Below are 21,556 nucleotides of genomic sequence, written 5' to 3' on the forward strand. Positions count from 1 at the left end.
AACTCCAGGATCAAACCCATGTCCCCTACACTGGAAAGGGGACTCTTAACCACTGGTGTGCATGTGTGCCAAGTTGCTTCAGGTTTGTATGACTCTGTGCAACCCCATGGACTGTAGCCCACCAGGCTCCTCTGTCCATGGGATTCTCCAGGCAAGAATCCTAGAGTGGGTTGCCATGCCATCCTCCAGGGGATCTTCCTGACCCAAGAAACGAACCTGTGTCTCTTATGTCTCCTGCAGTGATAGGTGGGTTCTTTACCACTAGTGCCACCTTCTCTGGACCATCAGGGAAGTCCTCAGCCAAAGCTTTAAAATGCTAATTCTGAATGATCTTTTCTCTGATTTGCTGCTTCTCTCAGTCTGCTTTCGAAGGCTAAATCTGAGCCTCCTTCATCAGTCCCCATCCACATCCCCTCCGTTGCTTCCTCCCACAGTCTAAGCAGATAAGTTTTTTGTTTTCTTTGTTACAAAAAGAGGCCATCAGAAGTAACGAGACCTCCCCCATTACTCCCAACCTTCCATACAAACTTTTTGCCCCAAGCCCTATCTTTTCTTCCAGCTTTTCTATCTCAGTGGAAGTGGTGTCCCTTTTCTTAGCTTGAGTAATCTCTTCATTTGTACTATGGATCTGTTCTCCTTCCCAGTTTTTAAAAAAGCTTGCTTTGTTTTCCTCCATTTCTTCTTTACCTCCCAACTGCTTTAGTATAGCCTTCTTCTCTTAGCTGTTAGGGTGTGTTCAGGTCTTTAAAGTTCAACCAAAGGTCTTTCTCCTTTTAAAATTCAACCAGTCTAGGAAATTTCCTAGTGGCCTGGTAGTTAGGATTCTGGGCCTTCACTGCCATGGCCTGGGTTCAGTCCCTGGTTTGGAAACTGAGATTCCATAAGCTGTATGGTGTGGCCAAAAAAAAAAAAAGTCAGGGTCAGGGAGGTGAGGGAAGATGGCCAAACTTCAGAGAAAAATTCAACCAATCTAATAAAATAATCCCTTTCGCTCCACCCTACCCAGCACTTGCCTTTAACCGTTGCTTTTTATAGCCAGGTTACTCAAGTTTACTTTTATCTCTCCATTCTTCTCTTTGTAGTTATATTATAAATAGGGGAAAATGAAAAGGAGATAAAGGGAGGCGAGGTGTTTCTCCATCACTTGAACTACTAAAATGATGACATCAGGAGCCAATGATAAATTAGTTATATATAATGTATACTTACAGCAGCCACCAAAAAAAGGTGTACAAAGAGATATACTCAAAAATACTATAGATAAACACAAATAAAATTATAAAATGTAGTCATGTCAGGACTCTCTGGTGGTCCAGTGCTTCAGACTCCATGCTTCCACTGCAGCGGGTGTGGGGTTTGAGCCCTGGTCAGGGAAGTTCTGCATACTGCATGGTGCAGCCAAAAGTAAACAAATAAATAAACAGTATTCCTGTAACCTACAGGAAAGCAAGAAAAATACATGAAAAAAGAGACGACAGAAAAAGCAATAAAATAGCAGAATTGTCTTAGTATATAAATAATTCCATTAAATGTAAACAGTCTAAACAGACCATTTAAAAGATAGATTGGAAAAATAGATTAAAAGCCATGACTCAACTACATGCCATCTTCAAGAAGCCCCCTTCAAATATGATTTTGGCAAGTTGAAAATGAAATGAATGGGTGGAAAAAGATGTATCATGCAAACATGAATCAAAGGGTAACAGGACTAGATACATTAATATTAGAAAAAGTAGATTTCAGAGAAAAGAAAATTACGGGGGGAGGGGTATTATATAACAATAAAGGTATCAATCAATGAAGAAGAAAACAATCTTAAATATGTATACACCAAACAACAAAACTACAGGATGGTGAAGCAAGAACTGAAAGAAATGAAAGGAAAATAGATTTTCAATTATAATTAGAGTCTGCAACATCCTTCTCTCAACAGTTGACAGAACAACTAAAAAGGAAATCAGCAAGGATATTATAGACCAGCTCTGTAACACCATAAACCAGAGCACCTAGTTGGCATTTATGGGAACACGTTACCTAACATTAGCAGAGTACTTTTTTTTTAAATACTTATGGAACATATACCAAGATAGGCTGTATCTTGGGCTATAAAACAAACCTTAAGAATTGAAAAGGAATGAAAACCACTCACGGTAGAGTCAAACTAGAAATAATAACAGGAGAATCTCCAGTTTGTGGTATTCTGTTATGCACTCTTCTAAATAATATATGGGTCAGTGGTGAAATCTCAAGGGAAAAGAATATATTGAACTGTATGAAAATAAAATTACAAATATCAAAATTTCAGATATGACTTGGCAACTGAAAAACAACAAAAAATTAAAACCACAGTGAAACAAATAAAGTGCAAGTTGGTCAGTCATGTCCAAGTCTTTGCAACCCCATGGATAGTCCATGGAATTCTCCAGGCCAGAATACTGGAATGGGTAGCCGTTTCCTTCTCCAGGGGATCTTCTCAACACTGGGATCGAACCCAGGACTCCCACATTACAGGCGGATTCTTTACCAGCTAAGCCACAAGGGAAGCCCAAGAATACTGGAGTGGGTAGCCTATCCCTTCTCCAGTGGATCTTCAAGCCAGGAATCGAAGCGGGGTCTCCTACATTGTAGGCAGATTCTTTAGCAGCTGAGCTACCAGAGAAGCCTAAAACCACAGTGAGATCATTATATACACCTAACAGAATGGCTGAAATAAAACATTGTTGGGGCTTCCCTGATGGTCCAGCAGTTAAGAATCTGCCTGCCAATGCAGGGACACCTGTTCCTGGTCTGGGCAGAGCCCACATGCCACAGAGAAACAGCCTGTGCGCCACCACTGAGCCTGCGCTCTGGAGCCCGCGAGTCCAAGAGAGGCCACTGCAATGAGCAGTCTGCGCCGTAGCTAGAGAGCAGCCCCCGCTTGCCACAACGGGATGAGTCCATGAGCACAACAAAGACCCAACACAGCCAAAAATAAACAAATAATACTATTTTAAGAAACTGAAACATTGTGACAACTCCAGATGTTAGTGCAGATGTGAAGAAACTGGATCGATCTGGATTGATCGCTGATACATTGCTGGTGGTTATGTAAAATGGTACAGCCACTCTAGAAAACGGTTTAGCTGTTTCTTAAAAAAAAAAACAACATAAAAACGAACCATCTAACATCCATGCAGTCAGGCAATTGCATTCCTAGCCTTTTGTCCCAGAAAAATAAAGATATACTCACATAAACACCTATATACAAAAATAAGTTTGTAACAGCCTTAAGTTAGAAACAGCCCAGCTTCTTGGTGCAAATTCTCTTCATCTCTTCCGAGATAGAGTTCTCTCTTGATTTTCTTCCTGCCGCCCTGACTGCTCCTTCTGGATCACCTCTCTCTTGTTACCTTTGTCACCCTACATTATATTCTCATTCTCTCTGTCCAAACTTAATTCAAACATGTTATTAGTATGCTCACAACCATCCATTGATTTCCATCTCATCCAGAGTAAAAGCCAAAGACTTTTCCTTGACTTAAACCCCACTTGATCTGGCTGCCTTCTCCTCAGACCTCATCTGTCCCTTACTCATTTGGCTGTAGTCAAACCGATCTCCCACCTGTCCCCAGAATAAACCATACTGTTTGATTTTAGGGCTTTTTTTTTCTTTTTTCCTTACTCCCTTTACTTAGAATTTTCTTCCTCTAGGCAACTGTATAGTTTCTTTTCTCAGGTCTTTGCTGAAAAGTCACTTTATTGAGGTTTGCCTTTGAACCCTAATCAAGAACTCTTACCCTCAACAATGAAATTGCCTTTGCCACAACTTGCTTTGTTTTTTTCTGGATCCTCAGTCACAGTTACTCTTTACTTATTTGTCTGGATCTCCTAACCAGAATGTAATCTCCTTAAATGCATGATTTGTTTTCTTCTATTTACTGGTATATGAAGTGAAGTGAAGTCGACCTCATGGACTGTAGCCTACAAGGCTCCTCTGTCCATGGGATTTTCCAGGCAAGAATACTGGAGTGGGTTGCCATTTATATCCATTGCCTAAAACAAGGGTCAGCAAACTTTTTCTGAAAGATAGCAAATATTTTAGACTTGGAAGATCATATGGTTTCTGTCACAACTATTATTTCTTATTAGAGAATGAAAACGGCCATAGATAGTAAGTAAACCATGTGTTCCAATAAAACTTTACTATGGGCAATGATGTTTGAATTTCATGTAATTTTATCTGTATGAAACATTTTTTTTAAACCATTAAAATATATAAAATCTTTTCTAGCTCATAGGCCTTGCAAGGCCCAGGCAACAGGCCTTAATTTGTTGAACTCTGAATCAGAACAGAATCTTCACTCAGTAGGTCCCAATGAATGATCTTTTTCCTCAGAAATAACTGGAAAAACTCTGTAATCCTTATGTTGATTTCTGTGTTTATTTTTTTTTTTTATGAGAATATTACTTTCTGCAATAAAATACTAGGTTTGTAACAGTCAGACTTAGTTTATGGTATGCCTTTATCCTAGACAGACATTCAACTTAGCTTTCATAGAATCATTTCAGAATTTTAAGGAGGCTTTCAAGTTTATCTCGTAGATGAAATCCTTGAGCCTGATAAGTTAAATGACTTGTAGGAATCAACCCAGGTTTTATAATTTGTGTTCTTTCCAATAAATTGTGTTAGGAATAAAACTAATAAGCAGAGTGATCAAATTTTAAGTTTTAAATTTTTAAAAATAAATGTATTCCTTTATCTATTTTTGGCTGTGCTGAGTCTTCATTGTTTTGCGTGAGCTTTCTCTGGTTACTGTGAACTGCAACTACTCTTCCTTACAGTGCAAGGGCTTCTCATTGCAGTGGTTTTCTTGTTGCAAAGAACAGACTCTCAGCGCGCAGGCTGTGACTGCAGCTCGTGGTCTCTAGAGCACGGGGCTCATTAGGTGCAGTGTTCCTGCTTAGCTGCTCCGTGGCCTGTGGAGTCTTCCCAGATCAGGGACTGAACCCATGTCCTCTGCTTTGGCAGGCAGTTTCTTAGCCACTGCGCCACCAGGGAAGTCCCATTTGGTCATTTTTGATGTCAGATTTAACTCACAGTTTCAGCTAGAAATGTATATTATTTAGAAAAATATTAGGCTGTTAGTATGATTATTACTCCAATTCCGACAGGATTATCTTTATCTCATATATTTAAGTGATGGATTGTTTTTAGTGTTTTAAAAACAAAAAAGGATGAATGCATTTCATGTGTTAAATGAAAAAAAAATCAGCTCAGATTCAGAATCTATACACTACATTCTAAATAAAATATATCAGAATGCAAAAAAGTACAAATATAGCCAGCCATCCCTTTGCCCCAAGAAAAAGAAAAAATAGTCTAGTGGAATCCGCCATTATAGTTCTAAGATTGGGGAGCAGTGAGACCTTGATTTTTTGATGTAACTCTTGATGCCTTGGTGTCTTTCCTTCCTCATGAGTAGCCAAACTTCTCCCCCCACATCCCTCACCCCTGCCAAACACACTCATATTCGACATGTATTAGGGTTTGTCTGGTCCCTGAATAATGCTTTTTTACATTTTAAGGAATGTATATATTTCTCTTATCGTATTTCATTGTCTATAAATAAGTTACCATTTCATTTTACAGTGTTACCATTAATTGTCCTCTCTAGATATACCCGTGTTTCCTACGATCACAGCCACTGTGACTTTTCAGGAGTTTCGATATGATGAATTTGATGGCTCCATCTTCACCATACCCGAAGACTACAAGGAAGACCCAAGCCGTTTTCCTGATCTTTAACTGACACAGAAGATGATGCCATTCAACCAAGGAAAGCTAGAGAATGCAGAGACCCCAGAGTGAATCCAAATAGAAGGGACAAATGCTTTCGAGGAAAAGGGAATTATGTTGACTTGACACATCAGTGATATAATGAAATGGGCCTCCAATAAGAATTTCAGCAAGTTTCCTGATGTGCCATTTTCAGTCTTTTTAAAAATATACGTATTATAAATGTGATAGTTTGACACCTTAATGACCCCAAGTCCTTCTTATGTAAAACAGCTACGAGTGCTGTGATTTGTTTTTAAAAATTTTTACACTTCTTGTTGAAATATATATGCATATATCTATATCTATATCTGAAACACTCCTGGACCATTAACATAAATTAAATGTCTTAAGAGATATGAAGCCCTTTTAAACTTGTCATCTTATATTCAAGGTGACCTTTATAAATATTCCTTCAAGCTTTGTTTTCATAAAATGTAAAGTATGTAACATTATGTATAGTTCAGTAATTTGAATGTTCGTTCAGTATAATGAACTAGAAGGAATGCAGTTTTCTGTAGATGAATGAACCAAATGGTAACCATTAAACAGTTGCATTTATATGTTGCAATACATTTCAGAAGGAGCGTTCACTCTGCAGGGAATACGGTACCTCCTTTTTAGCACCTTAGTGCAGTTCATCGTGGTGCTATTTGTTTTTACCTGAATTCTTTCTTCAATGGAAAATGTTTGTTACTAATCTTCCTTTCATAGAACCTCGTTTTTTTTTTTTCTAAACTTGAGTTTAAAAGTCCTTTTTTGTGTTCATGATAAGGTACAGTTAGCATGCTTAAAAATACTCTTCTTCCAAATCTGAGCACTTTAAAGAAATTCCAAATATTTAAACTTGCTTCCTAATAAGTGCACATCATTCTGATTATTTCGTTTATTTTTAGTGGTATATGGATGCATTTGTGTCAGTTTTAAATACAATCCACATATTTTGGACATCCCTACATATTTAATGCTTTCAAAATAAGGTAAAAACATTTTATATAACAGAATATATTTGTTACAAGTTAAATTCCAGAAACATACTCAAGATTGACAATTCCTACTGTTATTTTTTTAAGTCACAAGAAAATATTTATTGATTTTAATTACCTCCAGTGTTTAAATCATGCATTATTCATTTTTGCACTTAAAATCTTTCATACTTATTCCAAGATGGTTTGAAGGTCCAAGAATGAAAATAAATTAGGGAGAATAATGTATTAACAGTCATAAAATGTTATGTTACATTAAAGAACTTAGCTGAAGAAATGTTTTTTAAATGTATCCTGAGAAATGTGTCAGAATGGATCTGTCAAGTTTTTTTAGAGTGATCAGTAATTTAAACTTTTTCCAGGATTTTAAATAATTTGAATGAGTTTAGAGACCTTTATTGAAGAGATGATTTATTTAAAAATCCAAAGCATCAACCATAAGAAATTTTATAATAAATGTCTTTGAAGCTGCATCTTCCATGCTGATACCTACTACATTGCATATGTTGACAGTTTATTAAATACATTTTATATGATGAAAAATAATCATAGTTAAAAATTCAAAGACCAGTTACTCTTATGTGGGTCTGTTGAACTCTGTGGAAAGAGTGGGTAAACCCATACTAGGTTTATTGAATAGAAGTTGATCCCTATTATTTTGGGAATGTTTTCATCAAGTGACTTAGAGATTCTATTATCCTGTCAGTGATTATATGAAGTTTTGAGAGACTGAGAGGCAATGAATGGTCACTGTTGCTCTTAGGCTCCCTTACTTTGTGGGAATATGGTACACTTTCAGGAATATACTGCAGATCTTTGTACTGATTAATTCAGTGGGAGAAAAATTGGTACATTGCAGCTTAGGACGTAACAATTCCCTACAAGCTGTGAGTTTTGCCGGGGTACACTGGAGGTAGGAAGACTACTGAAAACTTTTGCACTTGGATTTTGTTTTTTAACTTTCTCTCATAAATAATAGTAGAAAGAAATTATCCATTCCAGAATGTCTTTTATCTGATCACAAAGGACAGGTATATGTCACTATCTCTTATGATGGTAAAAACAAGGAGCTATTTAATGCAAATAAACTTTTCACAATACTAGACTTTTCAAAATGTGCCTTTTAATCCAGCTAATGAGTGAAGCTATATGCTGTTTCAAGTAGATAAAAACTTTATATTTTGATACTCTTACATGAAAAATCTAAGTTTTATAATATAGGTTCCTAAAATTTTCTATGCCTTCCATCTGTGATTAAAAAACTTGTTTGAAAATTGGACTATAAAATGATTACCTTAAATGGCCACTTAAAAGGCTCAATATATCCTGCCACCACTATGGTTTCAAAAGAATATAGTTTTGTCTTAAAGAAAATTTCCTAAAGACAATTTGCCTCTCTCTGTAGACTAGACATTCATGTACAGAAAATTAAGAGGGAGGCAGAAAGCTGATGCTGATTATTTTGAGAATAGCTACACACGATGGTCTGGAAATGGAACACATTTCAGAGAAGCTGATAGCCAACAGAAGCTGAAAAACTATTCAGTTTCTTTCTCCTTCTTAGAACTGGTATTGAGCCCCACTCAAACAGTAAAGATGTTTTCATAGTGTTATTCATGCACAACTTATCATTCACATCTTGAGGGAAGGGTGGTGAATAACAAGTGTTTTACTAAAGTTTCTCCCTAGTTTCCACTTAGCCTACAGCAGACATAGCTTGTTTCGAGGCCACAAAGGACTAAAGAAAATACTAAATTAAGGGGTGCTTCCTTTTGTTCATTCATATTATTTTTTTATTTACCAACATGGTTTCCCTGGTGGCTCAGATGCTAAAGAATCTGCCTGCAATGCAGAAGACCTGGTCAAAAGACCCTCTGAAGAGCGAATGGCTGCCCATTGCAGTACTCTTGCCTGAATTCCATGGATAGGAACCTGGTGGGCTATGGTCCATGGGGGAGGCAAAGAGTCAGAAACGACTGAGTGACCAACACACAACATGGTTGAGACAAACAGTTGTAAAAATCTAGGTGAATTAGAAGTCCTATTTGTAGTATGCTAACCTTTACTATTGAACTGAGACAATTACTGATTAGTATGAACACAATATGGCTGTACTGTTAGCTCCAGCAAAAGGTATCTCAACGGTATTTTCCAAAATTACCAAAATGTGTTTTTTTTCCAAAATACCTAAATTTGGGAACTTTAAAAGACAACTGATAGTGAAACTTTTTTGATATGTGACTTGTGATATCTTTAATTGGAGGATAATTACTTCCCAATGTGATGGTTAATGCCATGAAGGGATACCTGTGATGATTTTTAAAAACTGTTATAGCTCATTTTAGAATAGTACTTCTGGCTATAGCACCTATGGTGCATAGACTTTTAGCCATTTTAGTTCATCCTTGTAGGTTCCAGCTTGTGGTTTCAATTTAATCTCAACCCCTCCAGCCAGCCTGCTTTTCTTGACTCCTGTGGGCTTGAGTCTCCAGCATCAGATGCATACTATAGACAATTTTGAGACCATTAAACCAGTTCCCACAATTAAGGTCAAATCTCTGTAACAAATCTGAGTCATTCTGCTTCCTGGATTGAATGCTGACTGAAAAGAAGAGCAAAACTATACAATGCTAACCTGATGCTTGTCTTCCCAAACCTGGTATTTAACACCTACTGTAAGTTTTAGTTTTCTCACAGATAACCCCACTGGTAAAGAATTAGCATGGTTCACACGTGAGTTATTTTGCTAAAGAATGTCTGAATGAATGTTAGGTATTCTTTGATACTAACATAGGAACAAAAATAGAACACTCAGAATCAACAACTCAATAGTCTCATTTAAAAACTACCTCTGTAACAGACATTCTGAAAGTACCAATAGCATCTCCATTACATCCATATTTAAATACAACTACAAGTACTTGATTAGAGAAGTATTTTAGATAGGAGTGAGATGCATTAGCTAGACTTGAGACAGAAGGAAAAGAACACTAATCTTAATCCCAGCACAGAACACTTCAAACAGCATAGACCACTTAATCAGGTGCCCAAGTGAAGAAAGTGGTATTGCTCTATCAGAGGAAAAGCTGGCTTATGCAGCCTATATGGTAACAATAGAACCTGTTTTAAGACGCAGCACCAAGGTAAATGTAAAATTAGTTTTCACAGTGCCCGGTGAGTTTTTCTTTCCCTTAAATGACTATAGATGTTTCTACCACATAGAAATCACTACCAGGAAGCTTATTATCCAAAATCTATATTCACAAAAACAAAGGGCAACATAGTCATCACTGCAAGAAATTTATCCTTGTGCTTTTGCTAAACCATTACCCCAAACTAAAATTTTATATAGCTTTGAGAAGAGCCATAATTAAATAGTAGGTACCACTTACTGACCCAGGGGTAGAGAGCTACATTTTTAACTACTTTACAAGGTAAATATTACTCCCCATTTTAAAAATGAGTAAGGACAGGTCTCCCCAGCTATAACTGAAGCCGAAAATTCATGACTGGACCCTCACATGGCCACTACCTTCATTCACTCTTGAAGAATTTAAGCAAATAAATAGCACAAACATTTTTCTAACAAAACCACTTTTATTTTTAAATCATTTTTACTATCAAATACAGAACAAAACTCAGTGTGGAGGCAGTGTTCACTTGATTTCAACTCATCTGTATTAAAGGCTCATGTAACCTGCAACTCTACCTTTGTGCATAAATGTTCACTGAAAAATAACCTAAATATAGATTCCCTTTCATGATAGTATCTTACGTCAGTAGCACTATTTAAGGCCACAAATTTCTTAATCCCTTTTGAGAAATTAGCATACTTTGTATTCAGACTAAAAGGGAATAGAATGAGTAAAATTAGACTTAACCAAGTGAAACTGCCAATATTTTACTTGTTTCTGACTTACAAAAGACAATATCATGTGGTTCAACCTTTTAGACTTTTTTCTACTAAATTTTTTTTTAAAGTTTAAAGAAATGTCATTTGCGTTCAACTTTGTGTTTAAAAATGCAGTGATTATTCGGACCATTACTACAATGTCTTACTATAGACAAAATTCCTTTCCATAAAATCTTTAAAAAGTTACTACAAACTGTAAAAACAATGGTGCTTTTCTATACGGCATTTCAACTTTAAAAGATTAAAAAAAAAAAAAATCATACTGTAACTTGGATAAAAGCTACAATTCCAAGTCTCATTTTCCCCTTAATCCCGGCCACTCAAACACTACTCATTTCATAAATGAATAAATATACTATTTAGTACTGTACAGTAGATACATACCATTGAGTTTCTATACTATTCCAGAAAAGTTATGTTTATATTCACCAAAAATATAAATTTACTAGATATAGGTGGGATCATTTATCCTAAAGTTCATTGCTTCAACGCAAATCCTACACCCAAAATATAAGAAATAAAATTACACTTAAAAAGACTGTTTTAGAAATTAAACTAATTTTGACAATTCTGATGGCAACTGATCACTACTGATGGATCTCATCTTACTGCTATATTAAAATATGTGGTCTGCAAGGGGAAAGAACTTGATTTGTAAAATGAGTGAGGTAAATGTCATACATTCAACAATGTAAATAAATACAAGTACGTTTTTACAGAACATAAACATAAGTTTAAGGGTTTTATTATCAAAGTCATGTAAAACAATTTCAGAAACTGTACATCAACATGGCACAGACTGTAGCCTACTTTTGTTTTTACTGCACAAAAGTAAAGCTTGAAAACTCCTGTAAGAAAACAGCTGCCTAACTACTTTGCATTTAACATGGAATCACTGTGCATAAGATTACTACTGCGGTAACAGTAACACAAAATTTATTGGTTTTATACAACTTGAGATCAAATAAAAAGTACATTATCAAGTAGATTTGTCTTATTTAAAAGCATATGAAGGTCAATTTAAAATGCACTATCCCCCTTTTCCAACAATGAGATTAAAACAAATTAATAAAAGTGTGGAAAACAAACTCAGGACAAGAGCTAACTTTCTTTTACAGATGGACTTCAGGATAGGCAAAAACAGCTTTCACTGATGTAGATGTGGAATAAATTATTTTAGGAAAAAAAATTCCCAAACACCTTATGAAAAAGTATACAACTCTACTTCAAAATATGCTATTTACTTACTGCCAAAGACAGTTTCATTTGAAATCTTGTTTCTGTAATTAAAGCCTAATTATAGCCATCAAAAAAGGTTAGTGCATATATAACCTTTCAAAGTTAAACAAAAGCCACAAAAATTTAGCCACAAGGCTTAAAGGATTATCTATTTCAAATGCTCATTTCCAGATGTAACTATAAGAAGGTTAATTTGTCATGTCAACAAACGACCATAAGTAGATCCATCATGTTGAAGGATTTTAATGACATTTAGGATATTCCTGCCACAATTAACATGCAATCAGTGCATTCCCTACATGGGTCTATTACGGCAATGAATCAAATTCTAGAAATACTATAAGTGAACTTACTTAATAAAGGAGCTCATACAACATAAACAATCCATGCCCGCTGTAGATGCATGCAGCTTTTCATTTTTGTTATGAAGCAGCACCAGAATAGTAAAACTGCTTGGTTACTCAATCAGATTTCACCCTGTCACGAATTGGTTACCCCTGTATCATCTTCCTTAAAGCTTTTGGATGTAAATAACTAATATCAACATCAGGAGCTTTATAACCATTTATGACTCAGAGCTGTATACATCTAGGTTTGAGATGAACAAATACAGCATTAAGAAATCACACAGGAATGACACTGATGCATGTACACAGTTAGATTCCCACAGAGGCATGGTTTAGTCACTCATATCCATGTCTTCTTCATGATGATCATCCCCATTCACTTTGGATTCTCTTAGTGAATCACCAGTTCCCTTTTCCACAGAACATTCTTTTGTTTTAGGAGAACCTGGTTCTGCTGGTTTCTTCTCCTCCTTTTTCTCCTTCTCGCTGTCATACCCCTGTTCCTCTTCATCGTAGTCCCGTGTAACCTGCTTTGCCAAGGAGAATAAAAAAGTAAACGTCTTCACAGGAAAATCACTTCTTTAAAGTATCAACATCAACCAAAACACCAAAATAAATTAGTTTGTAAACATACTTTTACATCTTTATCACTCTCTGATTTTCTTTCCCGTTCCTTTTCCTTATCTTTACTTTTTTTCTTCTTGCTTGTGGATCGCTCTCTTTCATCTCTGCTTCTTTCTCTGTCTTTATCTTTCTTCTTCTCCTTTTTATGTCTAGGATGACAGTAAAATGCTCACAAGACGCTTAAAACAAAATGCTCATGAATTTTTGCCACTATTTAAATAGCAATAAGTTTAAATTTGTTTTAGATGGTAAGCTTGATATTCACTGCTATAAGGAGGTTAACAAATATCCAATTTCAAATCACTGGACACAAGCTATATACAAGTAACATAGGGAAGACAATTGTAACTTGATTACAGGTCTAAAATGCCCAATTATAAACAGTGTTTATTTTAACAATCTCAAGTCATGAAGAGAATGTATCAGCACATTCTTAAGTATTTTAATTCCTGAGAAGGAAGAAAAATTCTAGAACAGTTCCTGAAAGACAGGATAGATCCAATAAAAGATTAACACTTACCTCCTAGGGGATGGTGAGCGAGACAATTTTCTTTTGGGAGACCTAGGCTTTTTAGGAGATCTTGTGCCACTTCTGCTTCTTCGTCGTCGTCTCTCTCTAGAACAACAAATGTGCAAACTAGACTTTAAAATACAGTGTTATTCAAAAAATGCAGGCACATCATAGCAGATGTGTCTACAATGGAACTCCACTAGAAACAGAAAACTCCATTTTCAAATATTGTTTTGAGCTGAAGAAGCAAATGGGTAATAAAAGTTGGCAACTTTTGTGGGGCAAACTATGTGCCTTTAATGCCCTTAGGAAAACCCTAATTTCTAGCAATTCTTAAAGACATTATGTCATCAAAACATCAGAAATGTTAGGGCTTCCCAGGTGGCTCAGATGGTAAAGTATCTGCCTGCAATGTGGGAGACCCGGGTTCAATCCCTGGGTTGGGAAGATCCCAAACAGAAATGTTAAGCTCATAACAAAGGTTCTAATTCAAGTCTGAAGTAAATTATTATTCAAAAAACCAGCTTTAGATTCAGTCAATGGACAGAACATGTAAAAGATTAATATGTTTTGTTATGAAAGGCAGTTGCTAATAAAATTCAAAACTACTTCTAAATCATTAGGTAAAACTTAGAGAACTAGAGTTAGTGGTGTTGGTTGTTTAGTTGCCAAGTTAAGTCTGACTCTTTTGCAACCCAAGGACTGTAAACCCACCAAGTTTCTCTATCCATGGGATTTTCCAGGCAAGAATATTGATGTGGGTTGCCATTTCCTTCTCCAAGGGATCTTCCCCATCCAGGGATCAAATCCACCTCTCCTGCACTGCAGGCCGATTCTTTACCACTGAGCCATCAGGAAACTGGGATCAAACTGACTTCCTGTTGTCCAGCAAACCACGCCCCTAATCCAATCCCTATTCTAAGCAATTAGCTTTTTAAGATATACCTCTTCTTTAAATTAACTTAAAAAAAGTTCTGCTTCTACAAGCTGTGTTCTTGGACTGGAAGCACCAATACTGTTAAAATGACTACACCACCCAAGGTAATCTATAGATTCAATGCAATCCATATCAAAATACCAATGGCATTTGCTGCAGAATTAGAACAAACAATTAAAAAATTTGTATGGAAACAAAACAACCTTGAATAGCCGAAACAATCTTGATAAAAAGAAACAAGAGCTGGAGGAACATTCCCTGGCTTCAAACTGTATTACAAAGCGACAGTAGTCAACACAGTACGGTACAGGCACAAGAACAAGACACGCAGGTCGACGAGGCAGAGTAAGAGCAGAAGTAAACCCACACTTATGGTCGGGGGGCTAGAATATACAATGGAGAAGTCTCTTCAGTAAGTGGTGCTAGAAAAACCAGCTGCGTGTAAAGGAGAGAAATTACAACAGTCTTTAATACCGTATCCAAAAATTAAGTGGACTAAAGACCTAAGTATAAGACCAGATACTACAAAACTGGAGGAAAAGATAAATAGAACATTCTCTGACAAAAATCATAGCAAAAATTTTTTTTTGGATCCATCTCCTAAAGTAAATAAAAGCAAAAAACACAAATGGGACCTAATTAGAGATTTTGCACAGCAAAAGAACCATAAACAAAACAAAACAGACTACCTACAGAACTGGAGAAAATATTTTCAAACAATTCGACTGATAAGGCATTAATCCCCAAAATATACAAATAGCTTACACAGCTCAGTATCAAACAAACAATCAAAAATGGGCCAAAGACCTAAACATTTCACCAAAGAAGACATCTGGATGGCCAAAAGTGAAGATGCTCAACACTGCTAATTATTAAGAGAAGTGCAAATCAAAACTACAATGAGTTATCTATCACCTCACAGTGGTCAGAACAGCCATCATCAAAAAGTGTACAAATAATAAATGCTGGAGAGGGTGTAAAGAAAACAGAACCCTCCTACACTGCTGGTAGAAAAGTAATCCCAATATTCACAGTACCATTTTTTAATAATTCTCAAGATATAGAAGCTATATAAGTGTTCACCAACAGAAGAATGGATAAAGAAAATTGCTATTATTTAAACAACAGAATATTAGTAAGCCATAAAAAAGAATGAAACTGTGCCATTTGCAGCAACATGGATGGACATGGAGGGCATTTAAGCAAAGTGAAATAAGTCAGACAGAGACAGACAAATACTGTAGGATATAACTTACACATGTAATCTGAAAAATACAACAAATTAGTGAATATAACAAAAAAGCAGACTCAGAGATAGAGAGAAAACTAGTGGTTACCACTGGGAAGAGGAAAGGCAGGGGACATTATATGTAGAGGATTAAGAGACACAAACTATTAGGTGTAAAATAAGCTACTACGATATATTTTACAACACAAGGAATATAGCCAATATTTTATAACAATAAACAGCATAATCTTTAAAAATTGGGAATTGCTATAGTATAGCAACTATACTTAAAAACCCACCTAATGACAAGCAACTATTAAGTTTAAGATAGACTCAAGGATGTCTTATATGACACGGGGAATAGAGTCAATATTCTGTAATAACTGTAAGAAGATAGTAAACATTAATAAAAATATATGATTTAGACACAAAAAACTTAAGCCCGATACGCTTTGTCTTCCTCTCAGCAGCCTTCGAAGCTTTAAAGAACAAAAACCACAAGTTGTCTGTGACCCTGTCCTGGAAACATTACGCAGAACTTTCCCTTCAAGTATTTATTAAGCTTGTCAGGGTTGTATACCTAACACTTTCTCATACTGCTTTGTGTAACAAACATTCCATATTCCTTAGAAAAGATGGGCTTTAAAAAGTTTTATTTCTGTGACCTATAATAGACTGTATGACAGCTGCAAACATGTTAGTAGGTATTCATTAAAAATGTATAAATATGCCATAATTTAAGAATGATTCAGGATTTCCCTGGTGGTCCACTGGTTGGGAGTCTGCCTGCCAATGCAGGGAACACGGCTTCAATCCTGGCCTGGAAGAATCCCACGTGCCACGGGGCAGCGGAGCCCTTGTGCCACAGGGATGGCACCTGAGCTCTCGAGCTCACATCCACCACGACCGAAGCCGGTGCCCCCAGAGCCCGTGCGCTCCAAGGCAAGAAGCCCACACAGAGCAACCAGAGCAGCTACTGCCTGCTGCACCCGAGAGCCTGTGCACAGCAACAAAGACCCAGTGCAGCCAGAAATGATAAAAGAAGAACGATTCAATAATTAAGCAAGGAAGGCACTTATGAGCAAGTCCATTAAATGAAGAAACAAATAATATATGCCTCCAGTTTTTAAGGTAATAGAATACATACTGCACATCTCATCTTTTATGCCCCTTTGCCACCTTAGACCTATTTTGGTATTCCTTCAGCACTTATATCTGGTTTCACTTTCTTTATATATACATAAAATTTTAAAAAAGACAATTTTCAACACCCTGAAGAGACCCCATGTCTTTAGCTATCATACTCCAACCACTAATCTACTTTATAGATTCATCCATTCTGTAAATTTCATATGAATGAAATCATACAATGTGTGGTCTGCTGTGACTAGCTCTTTAACATGGCATGTTTTCAAGGCTCCTTCATATTGTACTATCATTACTTTGGTTCCTTTTTACAGATGAATAATAATCTGTTGTATGAGGGTACAACTTTGTTTACCCATGTTAAGTGGATATTTGGGTTGACTTCTTGGTTATGAATAAAGCTGCCAAGAACATTCATGTCTAAGTTTTTGTGCTGACATGTTTTTGTTTCTCTTGGGCATATCGCTGGGAACAAAAAACTGCTGTGTTAAAGAGCTCTTAAATTTAATGTCTGTAGGAATTGCCAGCCTGTTTTTCCAATGCAGCTGCACAATTTTACATTCTTTCTATGACTGAGTTTTAAGTTTTTTTAATATATTCTAGATAGAAGTCCATTATTGGAAACATTTTTCTAGCACTCTGAGGGCTGTCTTTAACAGTGTTCTTCGAAACAAAAAGTCTTCAGTTTTTATTATCCTCAAACTTGTCTATTTCTCTTTTGTTGCTTACGACTTTTGTCATATGTAGAGAACCACTGACAAATTCCAGGTCATGAAGGTTAACTTACATGTTTTTTTCTAAGAGCTTTTTAGTTTTGGCTTTTATGTTTAAGTGTTTTATCCATTTTAAGTTAATTTTTATAGACAGTTTGAGCCCTGAGGTGAATTTAAATAATCAAGATTAAGAAAACAAACACTGTAGTAAAATGTGTAAACAAGATAAGAGAAAATGGAGTTTAAGTATGGCTCCATTTTCTTTCTACCATGGTAGTCCTTTCTACCATCACATGAATGCCATGTTTAAGTATGAAAAATACATTTTCTGAAAGTTTACAATGCTAAATCTTCACCATAGCAGGTTAACTACTCTAAGAATGACACAAACTAGAACTTGCCTTGCCTCCAATTATTTTATCAACAAACCATTATGTATGGAAAAAAAAAAAACTATTTTGAGTATTAACATGTAATAAAATGAATCTAATGTGATATAATGCAGTATACTTTAGCCATTAAATGCTTGGGGGGAAAAAAACACACAAACAGTTCAAATTAGGATATGAAATGCATAGAACAAACAAAAAACTGACCTCTGTTGAATTCCATGTTATTGTAAATGAACTCTATACCATAAAGAGTTAATTGAAAACTTATTCTTCACAGATTGCCTTTAGAAAATGTCACCATTAAAGTATGTAGTTCTGTACTGGAAAACATTTCACGTTCATAGCCTAATGAGTCTGCAAACAAAGTTTAAAAAATAACACCAAGAATTCATAATGCCACCCTACCTGCTAGCACTTCTGGAACGTCTGGCTGTGCTATAACTTTTTGGTGGTGTTTTGGAACGTTTTTTTTCTTTGTCTTCTTTCTTTTTGTCTCTAATAAATGAACACAATTTATTACTGTGTTAAAAGATTCAGTTAGTAGAGAAAATATATATACAAATTAAAAACAAAAGTACAACGAAATGGAATCTCATTCTTAAAATATGGTATTCTGATAAAAACTTTTAAGTTATTCTTTCAAAGCACACACCTGATGTAAACATCTATCATGAATGAAGCCAACCTTCTAATTTTTGCCCTATTATATATTCTGGGCTACTCAATACTATTAGGAAAAAAAATCATAATGGACTGGTACTACAATCATACCTCAACTCTAAATCTTTTTACAGATTTTTCTAAGCTTATTTTTATTCCCCACAGCACTTTTATTCATTACACATATATAATGTCTTTTATACCCTTATACTCATAAACACACACCTATTTTCAACTATTTTATAACTTTAGAGACTGAAGTATCACTTTAGTTGTTCTAAACTAATTCCACCCTATATTCTCTATTTCATTCCCTCCCATCTTTGCTCACTCTGCTCCATCAGTTATATTCTCTATTCAGTCAAGTGTTCATTATCTAATTCCAATATTACTTAAATGGTCCCTTAAGTGGTCCCAGTCATGTTTTTCACAAATTCATATTATACCCCTTTATCAGAAATCTTTCAAAGTACATATCTGAAAATATTAATTCTCTGCTCATCACTTTTCAATTAATTCCCACTGACTTCAGGATCAGTTGTAAACTCCTTAGTGTGAACAATAAAGCCAAATCACACATAAAGTGTGATCTGTCTCAACTGTCCTGACCTCATTTCCTGGTCCTTCTATACCAACATACTCCTTATTTCAAGAATTCATGCTAACCCTGTAAGTATTCTCTATCAGAAATCACACTCCTGAGTCCAGTCAAATCTATCAGAATACTCAAGTCACCTCTCAATAAATCTCTTCCAACATCCCTAACAATGGTCCTTCCTTGGTAATTACATTAATTTCTCCCCATCTAGATAAACTTCCTTAAGGGAAGGAATGCCTAATCGCTCTTTGTATAAGAGATGGTTCATTAAGTAAGCTTGTTTGAGTGACTGAATTAAGAGATGACTAGCTCTAACATGATTAAAAGTCTTAGCAGAGGCTGAATATGCAGTAAAGCTATCACAAAACCCAAGTCCCAGGTTAAGTTATATGCTTACCAAGAATAAATTTTGAAAAAATAAATAAATAAATTTTGTTGCTTTGCTGTGATTCTTACTACTTTTAATCACATAATTAAATACATAAATGGGTAAAGTATAAAACATAGGGCTGTTTCTAGAAAATTAAGGTAAATATTTTAGAAAGAGATAAAAGAGCAGTTTAAGAAAATAAGTGTTACAAGATTATACTGTGTGACAGCTAAAAATGGAGGGAAAAAATCTAAGTACTTTCAAGTAACAGAGTTCTTGATACTTTAAAGGTGGTTTAAACAAAAAGAAAGTGATTTTGTATCTATTACTCAAGACTAGGCCTACTAATTTCAAAGGGTTTGTCCCTGTATGAAAAACAAATTACTGAATGAATGTTTAAGTCAAAATACAATGTTAAGGTGTGGATACTTTGGTTTTCAGTGAATCCTCACTTTACTTCCTCACTGGCCCCAAATCACGGGATTAGACTCTTAAGTATGGTTCAGTGTCACAAGTATAGCAATGCCAATTCATACTGAAAAGCTGCTCATGACGAGATATATAAAGAAGAATTAAGAAGGCATGACTGTTTGCCAAAATCTCTGGCATATCAAGATGTTGCTGGAAACACAAAATTCTTATCAATGGTTGAATGGAAAAGACGAAATGAAAAAAGGCAGTAGAAATAGCCAGAATTCCTACTACAGAGAAATTTTACTCACTCATTATTAACAGTTTTCTACTGTACCTGTTTTTTGACGTGCTCCTTGACCTTCTACCCCTCTCTCTGGAATGAGATCTTCTCCGTCTTGGACTTTTGGATCGTCGTCTACTCCTTGACTTAGAATGTGATCGCCTTCTTGATCTGCTTCTTGACCGCCTTATAAAGTAAAAGGAAGCAGATATATGTATATAAACCTAAAAAGACTAGCTCTACTTTTGATTATTTCATATTAAGTGTAGGACCAAAGATTCAGACATGTTGGCTAGCCATCAGTAAGTGAGGGTAATTTTCTGCCATTATTTATTTATTCCACACAACATCTGATATCCCAGAAGTTAGAAAATACCTTTTAACACATGGAATTTCTCACCTTTTAATCTTTTGTTCAACCTGTCAAACCAATCCTACTTTGCCCACTGAAACTACAACTCCAAACTTAAAAATATTGCTAGAAAATGAAGGAAAATAAAAAATATGACTCATTTGCAACACTTCATAATTACACAGCATTTTAGAATATACCTAATTTTATTCCTCACTATTATAAGTTAAATCCATCTGCTACTTATCAAATACTTACTTATGCCCATTACATGCTTTATCAATATTCACTCGTTTACTTTCATAATAAACCTAGTAACAGTATATACTACTATTACTCCCATTTGGGCTTGCCAGGAGGCACTAGTGGTAAAGAACTCACCTGCCAAAGCAGGAGACTTAAGAGCTAGGAAGATCCCTGGAGAATGGGCATAGTAACCCACTTCAGTATTTCAAAAGGAAACCACAAACTGTATTGGTTTCTATGATTTCTAATTGCTGTTCTCTGATACACATTCCTCTTCTTTAATTTGCAGCTTAACGGATACAAGTAATGCAGGCCAGATACAGAAATACGCAACTCAGTATAAACTGTGCTTTTCACTCTCATGTGTCCTCAATAATGTATGACCATCTCTTTCCTGCCATGTAATACATGTTTCTCTGCGCCTACTGCATTAATCACCTCCACTTCCCATGTTTTCTCTAAAAGGTTAAGTGCAATTAACCTTTTGATTTGTCATTGATCCTTTTCCCCATTCTACTCCTTCCTATTTTAAAGAAAAATTGAAAGCAAATGGCAGTTCTTTGCTTAGGCTTGGTCATTTAGCTTTTAGTGAACCAGTCAACCTCTTTCCATGGAAAACTTCAAATACAATTTAAACTTTTTGTTTTCATTATTTTCAGAGTGCCAAAGGATAGACATTTTAGTAATGCAAAAGATTTGTGTTCAAATCTCCCTTTTAAAGTCAGTTAATAAAAGTATTCATTATTCAACCTGAGCCTATTACTTCAGCAAAAAAAAAAAACAGC

At 35.6% G+C, this 21,556-nt stretch overlaps 2 protein-coding genes across 9 annotated transcripts in view; one reads left to right on the plus strand and one right to left on the minus strand.

Moving 5' to 3' along the window:
• ANKRD13C (ankyrin repeat domain 13C) overlaps positions 1-7,294 on the plus strand; it is a 91,164-nt gene extending 83,870 nt beyond the window's left edge. The window contains exon 13 of the mRNA XM_043460987.1: positions 5,655-7,294. Within this exon, the coding sequence (XP_043316922.1) occupies positions 5,655-5,785 (131 nt within the window). The 3' untranslated portion in view covers positions 5,786-7,294. The remainder of the gene's footprint in view (positions 1-5,654) is intronic.
• A 4,149-nt stretch (positions 7,295-11,443) lies between these two features.
• Positions 11,444-21,556, minus strand: part of SRSF11 (serine and arginine rich splicing factor 11) — a 49,723-nt gene continuing 39,610 nt past the window's right edge. For 3 of the 8 annotated variants that reach the window (XM_043460988.1, XM_043460993.1, XM_043460996.1), the window contains 5 exons: positions 20,228-20,359; positions 18,257-18,346; positions 13,445-13,561; positions 12,935-13,073; positions 11,444-12,830 (listed from right to left, as the gene is read on the minus strand). In XM_043460988.1, coding sequence (XP_043316923.1) covers positions 12,633-12,830; positions 12,935-13,073; positions 13,445-13,561; positions 18,257-18,346; positions 20,228-20,359 — 676 coding nt within the window. In that variant the 3' untranslated portion in view covers positions 11,444-12,632. The remainder of the gene's footprint in view (positions 12,831-12,934; positions 13,074-13,444; positions 13,562-18,256; positions 18,347-20,227; positions 20,360-21,556) is intronic. The other 5 variants (XM_043460991.1, XM_043460992.1, XM_043460990.1 and 2 more) reach the window with 3 other exon arrangements.

Source organism: Cervus canadensis, chromosome 2 (assembly GCF_019320065.1).
Source record: "Cervus canadensis isolate Bull #8, Minnesota chromosome 2, ASM1932006v1, whole genome shotgun sequence".
Lineage (NCBI taxonomy): Eukaryota > Metazoa > Chordata > Mammalia > Artiodactyla > Cervidae > Cervus > Cervus canadensis.